Source organism: Musa acuminata, chromosome BXJ3-11 (genome assembly GCF_036884655.1).
Source record: "Musa acuminata AAA Group cultivar baxijiao chromosome BXJ3-11, Cavendish_Baxijiao_AAA, whole genome shotgun sequence".
In the NCBI taxonomy this organism is placed as follows: Eukaryota; Viridiplantae; Streptophyta; class Magnoliopsida; order Zingiberales; family Musaceae; genus Musa; species Musa acuminata.
In genome coordinates, this window is record NC_088359.1 from 22,235,641 (window position 1) to 22,252,445 (window position 16,805).

General features: G+C 38.2%; 3 protein-coding genes across 3 annotated transcripts; all 3 read right to left on the bottom strand.

Annotated features, from left to right (window-relative positions):
* Positions 1 to 302: 302 nt before the first annotated feature.
* LOC135652704 (uncharacterized) lies at positions 303 to 2,099 on the bottom strand. The gene is made up of 2 exons (XM_065173876.1): positions 1,341 to 2,099; positions 303 to 692 (listed from the first exon to the last, which is right to left on the bottom strand). Exons 1-2 carry the CDS (start codon positions 1,953 to 1,955, stop codon positions 618 to 620), a joined length of 690 nt encoding a protein of 229 aa, XP_065029948.1. The 5' UTR covers positions 1,956 to 2,099; the 3' UTR covers positions 303 to 617.
* A 367-nt stretch (positions 2,100 to 2,466) lies between these two features.
* LOC103971354 (mitogen-activated protein kinase kinase kinase 1) lies at positions 2,467 to 10,282 on the bottom strand. Its single transcript, XM_009385352.3, has 9 exons — positions 8,855 to 10,282; positions 7,226 to 7,310; positions 6,967 to 7,029; positions 6,438 to 6,595; positions 5,838 to 5,913; positions 5,700 to 5,759; positions 4,876 to 4,983; positions 3,215 to 3,463; positions 2,467 to 3,001 (listed from the first exon to the last, which is right to left on the bottom strand). The coding sequence occupies exons 1-8, from the start codon at positions 9,964 to 9,966 to the stop codon at positions 3,254 to 3,256; spliced, it is 1,872 nt and encodes a 623-aa protein (XP_009383627.1). The 5' UTR covers positions 9,967 to 10,282; the 3' UTR covers positions 2,467 to 3,001; positions 3,215 to 3,253.
* A 1,018-nt stretch (positions 10,283 to 11,300) lies between these two features.
* LOC103971355 (partner of Y14 and mago) lies at positions 11,301 to 15,911 on the bottom strand. The gene is made up of 5 exons (XM_009385353.3): positions 15,563 to 15,911; positions 15,339 to 15,452; positions 12,152 to 12,400; positions 11,658 to 11,777; positions 11,301 to 11,578 (listed from the first exon to the last, which is right to left on the bottom strand). The coding sequence occupies exons 1-5, from the start codon at positions 15,737 to 15,739 to the stop codon at positions 11,489 to 11,491; spliced, it is 750 nt and encodes a 249-aa protein (XP_009383628.1). The 5' UTR covers positions 15,740 to 15,911; the 3' UTR covers positions 11,301 to 11,488.
* Between the last annotated feature and the right edge of the window lie 894 nt (positions 15,912 to 16,805).

Consider the following 16,805-nt stretch of genomic DNA (forward strand, 5'->3'; position numbering starts at 1 on the left):
ATGCAAAATGATCTTCATTTACAATAACTACCCATGACCCCATGTTATCGTTTGTTATTATCGATATCGTCTATCATCATTAATTAAAATATTAAAATTATAATTTTATCATTTATTTTTATATTTTTATTTATAAAATCGATGAATAAATGTTTTACTATATAATTTTTTAAAGTATAAAGATTGAAATAATACAAATAATTAATTATAAGAAATACTATGTAATCATTAAATAGGAAATCGCGACCAAATGCATGACAGGTGGTATCACCCAATCCTCATCAGTCAGAAAAGCCGAGAAGAACATGCCACCCACAACAACATTTCACCAAAAATCTCTAAAAGACAAACCAAGGTTGAGGAGAGGCTGTCCTCCTCTTCGTGCCTACCCTTTTCCAGCACAAAGACCGCAGAGAACCCAACGAAACAAAAAGGTTACTGAGAGAGAGAGAGAGAGAGAGAGAGAGAGAGAGAGCGCACCGCCATGGTGTTGCGGGCACCAACTTGGCCATGATAAGCATCCCTTCACCGATACTTTGCCCCGAAGCTAACTAAACTAAAAGAATTAGAGCTTCCAAGTACATACAAATGGAAAAAGAGACTCATTAGAGATGTACTCAGTCGACTCCACATTGCTGGTAGATGAGCGATTGCTTCCTGGGGCTGATCACGATTGCACAATCCACCGACACCTATTAATTTAAAGGAATAAGAAGGATTTAATTGAATATATATTATATATTAATTCAGACAAAAATGATCATTGTATTTTCGTCAAATAAGGGTAAAAACGAATCGATGTTATCTAACGAGAAGTAGGTCTCATGATGGTATTGAACATGCCGTATGAAATGATCAACCTATCATAGTCCATACAAGGAAAAAGATTCCCAGTTGGAACCATAAGAGTAACTATAGTTTCATTAATGTTGATTATTTATGTGAAATCAAAGATATTTAGAATTTGATCTCTGATGACGCTTTAAAGAAAAAAATTTTAACAAAAAAAAAGGGGGTTTATTATAGACTCCACATACATACAACTGCATTATATGAATATTATAATATTTTTCCGTAAATTATTAGAAATTGTCCTACATGAAACCTCTTCTATTCCGTTCTTACGAGAACATTTAAGCTGGATTATCAATTTACTTCTTTGTCTTAAAGAAAATTAATTCATAATATATATATATATATATATATATATATATATATATATATATATATATATATATATATATATAGTTGAAGTTTTTATTTTGCAATTATTGGGATTTTTTATGTAAAATAGAAGGGAAAAAAGATGGAGTAGGAATTAGGGTTAGCAAGGAGGTGACCTGAACTCTGGGGGAGGAGAGGCCGAGGACGAGGATCTTGGCGGCGACGTCGCCGGTGAGGCGGAGGTCGACGCGGTCGTTGAGGGCGACGTCGCGGACGAGATCGAGGGCGTCGGCCTGGAGCACGTTGAAGCGGTCGACAACGACGCGGGTCTGGACAAGGCGGCGACTCTCCGCCGGCTGCCCAAACCCCGGCACTGTCGCCACCCCCAGAGGCACCCCGCGGTACATCATCTCCAGCGCCGCCGCCTCGTACCGGATCCCCACCCTGTTCGGGTTGTTCGCTATGAACAGCAGCGTGATGTTGAGCGACAGATACGCTGCCGGTGGCTGGGCCCCGCCGAGGGCGGCGGTGGTGGAGTCGATGAGGAGGTACTGCACGGCCACCTGCTGAAGATCGAACTGAGGCTTCTTGGGCTTGAGGACCAGGACGACGACGAGGGCGACGGCGACGGCGAGGAGGGCGAGGAAAGTAAGGAGGAGGAACAGGCAGCAGCAGCAGCCCTTGAAGGAGGCGGCCGAGGAGGAGGTGGATATGGGCGGGCCCATGTAACGGCGGTGCCGGCGGTCGTCGAGCGGAGAATATCGCCGGTGGTGGTCGCCTGGGGTCGTCATCGCCGCCGAGATCCTCCCCCTCTTTGGATTTTGGAGCCTCTTCTCTCTATATCTCCATAAGTTGTGCGTGCATCTAAAGGGAGGACGAAGAGGGAAAGGGCGGCGAAGCGAGCTAGTGGGGTGACGGTGGAGGCGTCAACTGTTTGTTAGTGCGGCTTTAAGCAGTATTTGCTTTTATTACCTTTATGCTTTTAGATTAATAATTGGAGTAGAGTCGTTTGAAATTTTCGGATTCGGACTTGAATTGTCATGATATCCGAATCCGACCTACACACCATTCAATCAAAGGAATTTATAATGACAACTTTGTGCATCTGCAATTAAATTTTAACGTTCACAAGCTGGTTTGACGATGAATAGATCCTGTGTCATTTATTAGATTGATTTTAGATGAATTCAAAATTAATGTGGAAAAATAAACTAATTCTAACAAAAAATAAAGAGCCAATTTCGAATAAGCTCGGTTTTAGTCATCCGCCACAGACGAACGATCTCAATCTAATATCAACAATAATCAACAATTCGATATGATATTATTATATTATAAAAATGGATCATATTGGAAGTACTATGGAATGATATGAAACAATATGATATGTTGGACTCCGCATACTATGGAACTAAGCATAAAAGCTTGCCTAGTTGATAGTTTGCTTTAGGCTTCTACCTCAAGATCAATACAATCTGAACAACAGCTAAAGAATACAAACACCAAAATAGACAACATCATCTACTCAATAAACAGCAACCTTGAGGACACTGGGACTCAAAAACCATGCATACATATACACAAGGACATGCACTCATCTTGCTCCACAACAAGGTTTCGGATCCACTTCTGTCTCGTGCAAGCCTAATGCATGAACATATCGATCACCAGATATGAGCAGCTTTTGAGAAAGAACAGACAGCCAACACCGCAAGTCCAAGCTGTTGAGCACCAACCCAGCAACATTACTATATGCTATCCACTGAGGCTCCGCTAGTGAAGAATCATAATATCAGCCTTGAATTAGTCAGCATATTAGCAGCATATCGCTGAAGATCTGCACAAAAAGAATTGAATTTATACAATAAACACATCCAATCTAAAACGGTTTCCAGTTCATTAAAAATAAACTGATGGCACGATTCAGAGTTCTTAAATAAGCATCCCATTCTAGTAGCATCTTGTGAAAGCATATACCAACAAGATTGCTAGGACAAAACTGACCACTTGAAACTTCAAGACTAACAAAAAGGGTGACAGAGTGCTTTACCCATATGTTTTTTGAAGCGTCATTACTGAGTTAGTGAGTTCATCTCTTGTTATTAAACAAAGATAAATTAGATCCTGAAGAAGCTCTCAACGAACCCCTGACAAATGAATGCTCAAGCAGTTGTGAAGCAGTGGGTCGATCGTTGGGGTTCACTCTCACACACTTGCTGATGAAATCACGTGCATCTCCAGACAAGTAGTCTGGAATAGGAGGCTGTTCGCCACGGCCAATTTTAAACAAAGCTTGTGTCTGCAAATTAGAATGAACCAGTAAGTACTATTGACACCAAATGTGTTGACATTGATATCGTGCCTTTCCCAAACATATACAAGTAGCAACTGAAAATTGAAACTCAAGACAAGCAAGACTACTTAGCAGTAAAAGCAATTATAATAATTAGTAGTAATAGTAGTAGCAGCAGCAACAACAACATTAGTAGTAGCAGTAGTTGTAGCAGCAAAAGTAGCAACAGCAGTAGCATAGTAGCAAGTCAACATCGGCAAATGCAAGCCAGAATAGTTAGCTCTTTCAAAAGAAAGGTCACTCATCTCTATAGATCTTGCAATTTTTATAATTCCATTCTCCACCACAAAAAGTATAATAGAGAAACTTTCTAGTGACATGCATGTTCTATTATCACATTATGATATACGAGAAAGTGACTTGGCAAGAATGTTCCGTTATCATATTATAATATATATGGTAGTTGTGTCATCATTCTTAAGTCTAGCACTGTTCTGAATCTCATATAATCTTAAAAATGTTCTACTATCTAATCTCTAATCTTCAATCAAGTCGAGTATTAGTCATATGTTCTAAGCAATATCAAATGTCAGAATTTTTCTTGGTCTCTTTTTAGTATGCATTTGTAAAGTTCTTTGTGCTTCCTTTTCTACTTTTGCAAGCTTAAAAATTTAATGCTTAATATATCATGATCTTTTACTTGGCTATCAAATAATAAGGCCAAGTCATCTAGATTTGTCTAAATCTTTAATTAAACTAAATAAATGTTCTCACTGGTATTTGATATGGCTGGCTGCTTGACAGCAGTGATATTCTTTCAGGTCATATAGAAGTAATAATGTAATATATGAACTCCAGATAACATATTTGTCTGAAGGACTATAAGAAAGTAATGAAATTTACTATTTTGTTACTAAAATCAAGGTAGGCAATGCTGAATGATATCGTCCGGTACGGGCGGTATGTACCGGTCCGACAACATACCGGTACGCGGACTGTCCGCTACCGGAAGGAAAGAAAAATAAATATATATATATATATATATATTTTAGAAAAAGGTGATGTCGTTTTTTTCGGATTATATATATATATATATATATATATATATATAAACGAGGTGACATCGCCGAGGCGTTGCGACGTCGCCTTTTAAATAAAAAATATATATATATAAATGAGGTGACGTCGCTTCGACGACGTCGCCCCGCTTGGGAGAAGAGAGAGGCGATGTCGCTTCGGTGACGTCGCCGAGTTATATATATATATACCGAGCGGTATACCGCTCGGTATATAGTTTCGTACCGTACCGAACGAATATCGAAACTCCGGTACAGTACGAAATTGCAGACCTTGACTAAAATGACAACAAAATGTTTTATTTGAAGCACTTGAGAGAGAGAAGATTGCATATCACTCACCCACTCAAGGTTAGGATAAGGTATCTGGCGAGTCAACATCTCCAAAACAGTGCACCCAAGGCTCCATATATCAGCAGCTGGTCCGTATGTTCTTCTAGGATTAACAACCTGGGAAAATGATAATAGTGATACCGGTGCTTTCAAATGAATCTAGAATTTCCAAAAATTTCATTAATTTTTGTTTACAAGATAATTAAACAAAATGGCTCAACAATCTTAGCTCTCATCCAAGAGATTAGTTAAAAATTGGCAGGCTCAAAACCAATATAAAAAGCAGGAGCTGCAGCTTATTATCTATAGTTTAAAACTTTAAATACAACAAGATCTGAAAAGAAACCCACAAAGGCAAAATATGATACTGAAGTTTTAGTTTTGATAGGTGCCAATGGGTAGAAAACTCCTAAAATGTGTTATTTCAATGGATTAAACCAAAAGCAGACATGGTCCTGGTTACCACATTACCATCTAAAAATCCTTATATATCACAACTTCATGATTGCAGCCAAAGATGAAAGTCAAATATACATTGATGTGGGTATATGTTCTATCAAGACATAATTTCCTCAAACAACATAAATAACAGATCTAAACTTTTATTTTACTTGACTATATATGTTGATATTGTGCACCCCAATAAAACAATTCTTGTGGTTGATATTTACATACTACCATTTTTATGAAGTTTGTCTAGATTTCTTAGCAGAAAACCTTCACATCACCTAATCTACTTGGCACTATTTATGAAAAAAGCCGGTCTTCTTGGTCTGTCTACTAGTGGAAAAATACAGATATTCTTTTTTGAAAACCAAAGAAAGAAAGCTAACCTCTGGAGCCATCCAATATACACTTCCTTTGCAAGATTTCAGCATGTTGAATTTGGTCATCTGAAAATTTTCACAGAAGCAATATAAAGATACTATGTTAAAAATCAGAAGCATAAAGTTTGAGAGAAACAGACCAACCTCCTTTGCCAATCCAAAATCCGCAAGTTTTACAGAGCCATTTGCATGAACCAATATATTTGCACATTTGATATCTCTGCAAAAGAAGTTGCCTTAAGGTTATATTTCTATAAAGCAGAAAGGAATGACAAAGGAAACCCTAAGTACAAGAATTGTATTATCTTCAGTCCATGCTGCTAATGAGAACATCTATACAAACTTATATGAAAATCTGGTCCCATCACCAAGCTATTTCTGATTATTGACAGAATTGAAGAATCAAAGACGAAGGCACGGGTGGCCCAGCTGGCACATGCCACCAAGATAATGGCACAGAACAGCATCACATGCCCTTCATATTTATTATATAGTTTCAATCTATATAAACTTTTAGCAGTGCATGTTTGCTGGAACACAAGATAAAGTATAACAAATGCCAACAGTGCCATGCACCATTATGCAGGGACACTACTCATATTGATAAACTGTAAAGCCATGGCACATGGCCCCAACTAAGACTGGCTTGGAAAGCACAAGATCCAAAAATTATAACATCATATCTTGAAGAGATCAAATTTACAAATACCAGAATAGATGTAAAAGTTAAAAAAGTTGCATCACCTGTGTACCACATTTCGCTCATGAAGGTAGTTTAAGCCATTTAGAATTTGCCTGGTGTATGCAGAAACTTGGGAATCTCGTAAGTGATACTTGTGATATAAAGATGCAAGGGAACCTTGCGTGATAAGTTCAAGGAAGATATATAGTTTTGAATCCTCCTGTAAAGATTACAAAACAAATAAATTTTCATTAGATAAGTTAAACTAATACAGAAAACTAACAAAAGCTTAAGAACAAGAATTAAAAAGGTTTAAATATCCCTAATTTGTTATTTCACAAATTGATAAATTTGCAACACCTAATCTTTGTTTTTTAGGACATTTCCAATGCCATGCTAGCAAAACAAATTTAAGGTGTGTTGTAAAATTAGTTTCTGGAAAGGAACCACTAAAGACGAGAACTAAGAAACGTGCATAGTTGATGAGACTTGATTTACAAATTTCTTTACTATATAAATATCACTTATCAGGAGAACTTTATACACAGTTCAAAAACTTGATGAAATATCGAGATTAGAAAAACTAGATACCTTGTCTGTCCCATAATACTGAACTATGTTTTCGTGTTGGAACTGACTTAAAAGTGCGATCTCCTGGAACAGAAAAGTCAAGAAATAATGCTCAGAACTGAATTTAGTTGAACTTCAAATTACCCTTTAGAACTATGTATATGCAATAACATGTATAACCAGAAAGAAAAGAAAATAATTTGCAAAGAAATTATTAAGCAACATTAAGAATTAGTGCAACTCAATAATCATCACATTATAGAAATTGGCATCATCCTACCTGCTCAAGTTGAAGAATACATTGTTCAGCATTGCTCCCTTGATCAAGCAAAGATACTTCTTTAACAGCAAAAAATACACCCTCGCTGTACACATGAAGAAAGAATATCTTAGTTGAAGAATAATATGACCATCCAATGACACTTATATCAATGTTAACCTACAGAAAATAAAACATTCCAAAGCCACAAGACCCTCCAGATGGTTATCCTCATTAGCAGATATATGGAATTATATAATGCTGAACATAATGGAAATATCATCCACGAAAAATCAAGTTTCATGTGATAATAGACCTCCAAGTAAAGATCGAGACATACAACCAACAAGCAAAGTTTGGCTGATTACAGGAAGCTAAAAATACAGTAAAAACTGACTAAATACTATCAAGAACCTATTGAACCTTACATATATGAGAGGGACACCCAAGAAGATGTAAATTTGTGAACGCTTTCAGGTATAAGCAAATAAAGTTCATTTCTCCCTAATATGACAAACACATTATTAATTGCTCATTTCTTTTTATAATATCCAAACTCAGTAACTACTTTATAAAGCTTAAAATACTTCAATTTAATAGAGTTGAGCCAATACCTACTTATTCTTGAAATTTGTAGACCTTCTAATTTTTCATTTAAAAAAACTCTGTTCTATTTGAAGCACAAAGACCTGAATAAAATAGAAATACTGCATACAGAAAAAGAAACTTTTGGATAAAGAGATGATTCATGCAAATGGGTTGATCAACTCATGAACAACTGTTGGCCAAATAAACAAATAACTTTATTTACTTAGCCTCTCTCTATTCTCCTAAATTAGAACAATCTCATCAGCAAATGTCGCAAACCAGGGAACTTCATCCAAAATATGCATTCTGAGTCCACTTAGAGCTTAAACAAATAATTAAGGACTAAAGAAAATGACGCTTGGACTAATATATTAAAATTGAGAAATCAGTAAAGTAAGCTGGTGCATATCGCTTTATCATTAGTAGCTCTACTATTTTAAATGCTTCAGCATATTTGATAGGCAGTAAATAGCTTGCATTTTGAGACCCACAACATTAAATCTCCACAAAGTATACACACTGTCATTGTGAAAAACATTATATGTGCAAGTTTCTCTCAGTATTTATTTCCCCATAACTTGTCTAAGTAAATAGTTACTTTGTCATAAAAAACTTCTTTACATTGCATTCTAACATGAATCCAACCAAATTATAGTTATACTCATCTCACAACTTATTCTTTATTTCTTTCTCCTTAAAAATTTCATAACATATTGTTTGTGCACCTATGTACAAAGTTGTAATGGATAAAGTACAACCAAGTGTAGCTCTCCTCACAGTTAAAGCTATGAGTTATTACCATCGCAAGTACATTACTTTTAGTTTGCATATCTCATAAATTCAAGAACCGAAAGATATTTGAAAACTATAATAGACCAATTTCTTTGAGTCAAGGAGTCTATACAAAAATAAATTAGCCTTCTTTATGAACTATGGGAGTATTCACAAGGTATCTTAAAATTCAAAAGAAGAATAGTCTAGATATTGCAACGTTGAGAATCTAAGCCATACGCATAAATCAAAACGAAGTTCTTGGAATACTGATTTTGCATCATCACTTACTCACTGATTCCTTCATACACCATTCCATATGAACCACTCCCCAGGAGCACACCACGCATCCATGATTTTATCCTCCTCTTGAACCTACCATTTGGTGAAATCATGAACATCGGTTCAGTAGTCGTACTGGATGAATCATCATCGTTCATCGTTGAGTAAGAAGATATTCCATTGAAGTCCTCAGCAGTGTCCCCCAACCACAGCTCCCTCAACTCCTCCTCAGTGACTTCATCTGCCTCAAAGACCCCCTCCTTGTCTTCGTTCTCCACAGAATCCACGGATTCCCTCCTACCTGCCTCAAGTACACCTCTCTCTGGAGCAAATGATTTGATAATATCCCAAGTCGAGCTCATCTTGTCAATGGCTGGAACTGACATCGATGGAGGCGGCTTAAGAGTTCGTAGTGGATTGTCATTTGTAGGTCTCGACGGAGGAGGTTCAAAGTTTGACAAAGGCGGTGGAGGAAGAAGGACCGGTGGCCGGACACCTCGAATTCCTTCATCTCCTCCTCTGGACCTCGGAAGAGTACATGGAAGCTCGACAGGTTCAGAGTCTGTAACCCTTATTCCAGGGTTCGAGCCATCAAGGAGCAGGCAATCTTCCTCCTCCGCGATCTTTTGGCTTATGTGCTCTTCTCCAGATACCAACGAGGGCCGAGAAGGCACAGAATTGGACGCCAAACTGGGATCTTCGTGGGTCGGGGTGTCCATCTGCAGGATTCTGGACCTGGGGAGGATGTCGAAGGACGATCGCACCTTGCGCCTCTCCCAGTCGTCGACAGAAATGGCGAAATCCTCGGGGCCACTGAGGCCGAGGCTATGGCACAAGATTTCGACCTCGCCCTCGATACTGCCGTCGATCCGGAAGCTCGTCTGATGAGCGCACGTGGACGGCCAGAGGTCCAGCGACCGGGTGCCGCGTAGGTCGCGGGGTTCCTCGGAGGCGGTGGAGCACGCGGACCACGACGCCTGCGCTGCCGGCGCCTCGTAATCGATGTTCTTGACCGCGTTGCATCGCTCCAACCTCGGCCGCGACCCCGTCCCCTGCTGCTGCCGGTGCCGGGAGCCCATCGCGCCACGAAAGCCGTAGTTCTTATGGTTGGAGAAGACCATGGGTCGGAGGTGACGCAAGACCCATCATAAAGAAGCGCCCCAAAGGCGAGATTTTGACAAGCTCATGAGGTCAAGGAAGCCAGAAGACGCAAACCTGGGAACCAGAACGCCAAATCCACAAGAAATTTCCGATGGAACGAGCTCTCACGCAGAGAAGGGGATTTGAGAAAGCCGCAAACTTTGAATCCAAGCAGAGGAATGGGCGAGAAATTGCGAGCAAATCGGGGGGGGGGTGGGGAGGGGGGGGGGGGTACGGGGGCCGGTGGGTTTCCGATTGCACTCGAAAAGATGCTTGGGGATTCCGCAGGATGTTTCGGCTTCGGAAAAGGGGCGAGTACGGAGGAGGACTTGTCCGAGCGAGTAAACGCGGCGGGGAAGACTTGATTTCGGCCGTCCGATTCATCAGTTAGCAGCCCCAGCCGCCGTTGGATCCCGGGAAGTTGGCGTCTCGGAAGTGCCGTCATTGGCCGCTTGGAGCCCGCCATCGTGTTCGTCGGTGGCGTAGTAACTCGTAAACATCACAACAGTTTGCACGGCTGAGATTTTTTTATTATTATTCTTTTTTTTTTCGGGTAGTGTGTTTTCCAAAGCAAGAAAGCAAATTCGATTACATTATTATGAATAATGAAAACATCATCGGAGCATTAAAAAAATAGATTAAATGATAAAAATATCAATGAGAGATGGCTATTGAAACATCTTAATGGTTAGTAGTCCGCTATTACGTAGTTCATAGGTATTTTTGCTCAAGTTGTTAATGAAAATATTTTGTACCTCATTTAATATAGTAATTAAAATTTAATTTTTAAAAATATATAAGATGAATGGAAAGACCAAGGGATATGCTCTTCTGTCCGGTTCATAAATAAAAAAAAGAAACAAAAACGTCGTCCAACGACTCAACATTCACAATCTCAATTTGTTTTTGTATTCCCTGATTAGATTCCTTAGCAGCCAATAGATAATTAATGGAGGAAAGCAGTGTTGATAAGCTTGATTGAATGAAAGTAGCTGTGACTAGATTTTGGATATTTCTTCGAAATTTGCGATTCATTTTCAGGGGAGACTTAGGAATAGGCAACCTGAAACACATAATCTGGGTGAAGATACATCAGGCTACAAATAATGTGTACAACTGCACCTTTTTGTATCAAGTAATTTTTAGTTGCTCTTATTTTTGAGCGATTTACTATATGCACCCAAAAAACATTAAATTATATATATATATATATATATATATATATATATATATATATATATATATATATATATATATATATATATATTATAACAACATTTTGCAAAATTATATTCCACTTGAATTTCTATGATCATTCATCAAACAAGGGATTCTTAATATCCCAAAAGTAGAAAAAGAAGTTTCCAACAATGATGATGATAACCATTGACACTGAAAGGAGAAACTCCATGGCGGTATCAGTACTTCCAGATGAAGGATTCACCGATACATAAAACATGATAACTACAAAGCTCGAGGGCACACACGAACAACGTAAATTGCCTACCCAAATGCTACAGGTTTTGGTGTCGGTTCAGCACACCCACAATTAGAGAAGATTGTGCAGCCCACATAAGAGAACACCCAAGAACACTGAACAAGCACAACCAGTGGAAATTAGATCTTACTTGGTACTTCATCAGGCAATCGCCACTCATTACACTAAATTCACCTTTCGGTCCTCCAAGAGTTTAAGTTCCTCACGCCACCCATCCATTTTTCTCATCTTCTCCACTTGCTCAGGCTTCATGCTTTGCTGGTCACCCTGTAGCTGTGCTTCTGCGAGTCGTATCTGCGTTTTGGGAATCCTCAGACAGTTCAGATGCAGATCTTGAAACAACTTTTTCGCAAAATACAGAATACTCATGCTGCTAATTCTTTAATTTATCAGAAAAATTCAGACTAAAATGTCCAATAGCTATCACAAACTAGGTGGTGTATACTAACATTATTTCCATGAGGCACAGAATTTCTAAATTCCATAAAGTTCAAATTTTGATCAGTGATAAGGTTCTAATCAGGAAATTGCTGCACAAACTCTAATGATATCTGATCAATAAAAGGTTGCCCGACCAATTACCAGATATTTGCACATCTTGAAACATACAGAAAGAGTGTCTGTCCAGGCAAATATTTTCAGAACATAAAGAGGCATATCAGAGATACCTTCTTTTTTAGTGCTCGAATTCTTTTATCTAAATCCACACCAGAAGACTCGGCTTTGGGAATCTCCACTGTATCAGTGGAAGGGCTGACCACCACTGGTGTTGCAGAGACAGATATCCTACTTATCTGATCTGTAACTAATTCCACGGATTCCTCTCCTTGAGCAATACTTTCGGCAGAAGGAACCGGTTCAGTTTTTATTACCTCGGCTTGTTCTGTATCCAAGGTCTTTTCCTTTTCAAGAGCAGCCTGCATTTAGCTAGCTGGTCATACTTCCAGAATGTAATAAGTCTAATCTACTAAAATAAACCACAAACAAAAAAGGTATAGAGACATATGCTGTGATAAAATAACCAATATAGAAATCTAGCCAGTGCATAAAACAATCTAGGTAACAAAAATCAAGCTAAAAAAAGTAATCTCTTGTAGAATCATAATAAATAAATTTGAATATATGGCACTGGAGCAGGAGTTGGTGAATGGTAATGATGCATCATGGTATGAAACAGTCAGCCCATGGCTCAAGATTGCTACAAGTCTCAGTCAAATGAAAGACATTACGAGGAGGTCTGCTATACAAGGTAGAAAATGCTTTGTACTTGGAGGTGTCAGCACGGGAAGCATGTAAAAATAAGAGAGGAGTCTGATCAGAAATAATTGGGAAACATAATCGACAGCATATTCTTAGACCCGGAAACATCTTTTTAATAAATTACAACATATATTAACTTGAGGTGTATTCTTGAGACCCACAGAAGATGTACACTTTCACAAATCACATTTGATATCGATCATCAAGTTGCAATAGCAATTTCAAATTTTAACTTGATATCTATATGATAATCAATTCAACCAATTTATAGCTTCATTATGGCTTCAGCCAACTGAAGGTTGCATTTGGCTCAAGGGTGTAAGCTAGATTGACTGAGCTGCTGAACTATCACCCACTTTATCAAATAAAAATAATTTATTAAGATTGGATCCTCTTATAAGTTGGTTTATAAAAGGCTCCAGTTCTGTAAAATAGACATTTTAGATAAACTAAATTGCCATTAATGTCTAGTTCATCAGAAAAAAAAATTAAAATCTATCTTTCTGGAGTGGGCCTAACATATATGTCAATATCATTATTCAATAATAGCATAAACCAAAAGCTAACTTCACTAGCTTCCAAAAAAGTGAAAAATCAAAAGATCAAATTAAAAATATGTATATAATAAAAATGAAATGTATGAAAGATCATCATATACTCTAAAGTGTTCAGAATGCAACTATTTAGTATAAATGTCATTCAATAAGCTAAATATACAAACTCTACTAGTTAAAGATAGATATAATTTTATGAAATTAGGTGAAGTTACTAGGAAAGGTAAAACAAGACAATTATGAACAAGGATAGTTCTGATTCAAAATAAACTAATAACAGCTCACATGTTTGAAAGAAACTTAGGAATGGATCATTGTTGTTAGTCCAGTGAGCCCTTCTTTTTCAGTCTTGATAAGTAACAATAAAAAATGAAGTAAAAGAGACACTGATATACTCAAAGGAAAACAAAATAATGAAAAATCTATTTTTGTTTACTAAAAAGAAATCTACACATGACTCCAAATATGGAAGGAGACAGAGTTCATATTGGATCATCAAAGATCGAGACAATTACCTTATGAATGGCATGCTCATTTCTTTGGATAGGTCATAATATTGGTATAAACTAGAGACAATATTTTGATGGCTTCAGGGATTGAAGTGGCTAGTTGATGGACCTTGCATATAGAATATTTAACTACCATCAATGCAAATGCAGCTTTTAACTCATAAAAACTTTGCCACTGTAAATTCTTGTACCTAGAATGTATAAGTAATGACCTTAGGCCTTGTATGCTGATCCTAACTAACAAGTTATACAAGGAACAAATTTTGAAAAATATTAGCTTCACATGTTGTATCTCAACTATGAGACTCTGGAATTCCACATGGCAACGTCCAGTGCCAGGACCCTCATCAACAGTGCAGAAAATCATGGAAACAGAAAGCAACTGTGTAACATTCCATTAAGCATGTTAAAATGTACCATCTAAAAGATATGCAAAGATATCCGAAATCTACTATCAAGAAAATTGAGCAATTACGGACAATAACCACATTAAACATTTGAACTGCCAGAGTAGATCTTGGCATTTGTCTGACGCTCTGACTCAATAAATTCTGAGAACAGTAATGCTAAATTACCTCTGATCCAATCAAGAATATACCACTCGGAAACAACTCTACCAGCCACAGTCAAAAACACCTAATCCAATCAAGAATCATCCAATTTTCCATCTTCTTGAGTATAACAATCAGAAAGTTCTTAACTTAATCATGCACAAACACTAAAACATGGCTGCTACTGGCTGAAATCATTTAACAAGATCTGAGACAACATAAGCTTAGCAATCATATCCAAGAAATTATTCTCCATCAATCTCCTCTTCAAGCCAATCATAAGCTTTAACACAAATCTTATGTTCTTAATGTAATTATCTTTTACCAATGGCTGCTGATATATCATATTCCTTCGCCTCAAGAAAACATATGATATTTCTCAAAATATGACCACAATGGGGAGCATAGGCTAGGTACAATGGACATCTTTAAATTGGTTGATAAACATGAGAACCCATAATCTGCCAATAATAAAAAGAGACAAGCGCATATCATGGATGGCATGTATATTACACAGATCTCCTTGAATCACAAGACACATCCAACAGTTTTCACAATCATCAGACAGTCAAAAGCACCAACACAATCAGATCTGCCATGGGGGCCTCAAGTAATATTGAAAGATGTCCAAAGATGCTATCTAGATCTCTAACAAATTATTAAACAAAACGTTGTACTTGTATGTTCCGCAACAAATCAAAAACACTGTTTGACCTAAGACATCACAGCAATCTAACAACATCAGTTTGATGCACAGGATATCCCTGATCGTGTTCATGTTTAGGTAAACATTTGACACAATTTTGAATTTTAAGATCCTGATAAGATCTGTCAAGATGCCAATAACAAGAACTATTTCCAAAAGAAGAATCACTTTCACCAACACGGAATTGCCTCTAAATATTTCTGGCATCATATCTTTTTTAAATGCCTAATTATGGGCCACAAGAACAAAGAGGAAGGTGGGAAATAATAGACAACCTGATGCCGCTTCTCCTTCTTCCTCTCATTCCTCTTTGCCGATTTGGTCTTCGGTTTCTCAGCCAGCGCTGGATCGTACCCCGGTGGCACCTCGGGCTCGCTCGCTTTCCTCAACTGCATTCCACCACGCCCCAAGACGAGCGCCAAGAAAGAAGGCACCATTAGCTCAAGAATCGAGACAAGATCCAAAATTTAGCAAACCAGAGAGTCGAGGAGAGGCTCACGAGCACGCCCTTGGACTGGTAGATGGCGACCTCGTCCTGGGGGACGTAACCGGCGCGGATGCGGATGGGCTTGCGGAGGGTGCCGTCGGGCCTCCGGGTGGGCGCGAGGATCCGCTCGCCCTCCTTGGGGATGGAGAGAAGGCGGGGCGGCGGTGGGTCGTCGCCAGCACTGGCCATCGCCGCCGCGGAGTCCAAGGGTGGGAGGAGGCAGGGGGCGGTGCGGTGCGGTGGGGGAACTAGCTGTGCGTCCTGCTGGGGTTTTGCCCTCCCTCCTCTTTCTCTTTCTTGTGGACTATTGACCCAATGGGAGAGCGAAGAAGGTGATAAAAGAGGGATTAATGAGTAATTGTATGGGTTAGTGTTGGCTCGGCGTTAGTTCGACCGAAACCGGAAGTAATTTATAGGCGTAGGAGAAATAACCTAAAGATTGGAATCTTGAAAATATAATTATCTATTTCCAGATCGAATATATTAATCACGATTAAGTCTCGAACATTGCATTTGTTCTTTATTACACTATATCACAAACCCTCGATTCACAAAACAAAAATATTATATAATATTATTTTTTTTGTTTTATTTATTTTTGGAACAAATTCCCTAGAAAAAGCTATGTTTTTACGTTTCTTTTTGTCAAATGTTCATATTTGAAGTTTTTTTTTCCGCATAGTACCCATAATCTCCAAATATAATAAAAGCATCCTCAACTATTCTTTGACTGTTTTTCTGTTTATCCCTCACTTTTTAAACTCGTATTAAACCGATATATTATTTGAATTAACTCATTCGATTAACCAGTTTAATCGACTCAAAATAGAAACCAGTTAGGTCATTGAAAGTCATTTGCATGATTTTAAATTACAGAAAACGAGATATGATTTACGTCGTTTGCATGTATGTTTACGTCATACTAATAAAGCATAATTTATTTTATTTATATATTTTGTCAATCCGCGTCGTTTGATTCACTAGTCCAATCAACAAACCAGTTTGGTCAGATTGGTATTTGATCGGGATCCGAGTGCTTTATCCACCAAGCAAGCCGAAGAGCTTCAACAAGAGACTCTGTAACGGAGAGGCACGTTATAGGGAAAGAAATTGAACACGATGAAGTTTGCGTAGTTAATCAAAAGTGTGGGATTTCTCAACGGCAACAAATAAGAAGATGAAGCCTACTACTCTCAGCATTCAACTCTCGTTCCTTTTGTCTCACACGGCTGCTTCCAAGTTGCCGACGTGGATG

Coding starts and splice junctions, on each gene's coding strand:
- LOC135652704 (XM_065173876.1), bottom strand. CDS start 1,955: ATGACGACCCCAGGCGACCACCACCGGCGATATTCTCCGCTCGACGAC. Junction 693..1,340: donor TCTCCTCCCCCAGAGTTCAG/GTCACCTCCTTG, acceptor TTAAATTAATAG/GTGTCGGTGGATTGTGCAAT.
- LOC103971354 (XM_009385352.3), bottom strand. CDS start 9,966: ATGGTCTTCTCCAACCATAAGAACTACGGCTTTCGTGGCGCGATGGGC. Junction 5,914..6,437: donor GAGCGAAATGTGGTACACAG/GTGATGCAACTT, acceptor CTTCTTTTGCAG/AGATATCAAATGTGCAAATA. Junction 4,984..5,699: donor TATATTGGATGGCTCCAGAG/GTTAGCTTTCTT, acceptor TCATTTTCCCAG/GTTGTTAATCCTAGAAGAAC.
- LOC103971355 (XM_009385353.3), bottom strand. CDS start 15,739: ATGGCCAGTGCTGGCGACGACCCACCGCCGCCCCGCCTTCTCTCCATC. Junction 11,778..12,151: donor TTCGAGCACTAAAAAAGAAG/GTATCTCTGATA, acceptor CCCAAAACGCAG/ATACGACTCGCAGAAGCACA. Junction 11,579..11,657: donor AACTCTTGGAGGACCGAAAG/GTGAATTTAGTG, acceptor GTGCTTGTTCAG/TGTTCTTGGGTGTTCTCTTA.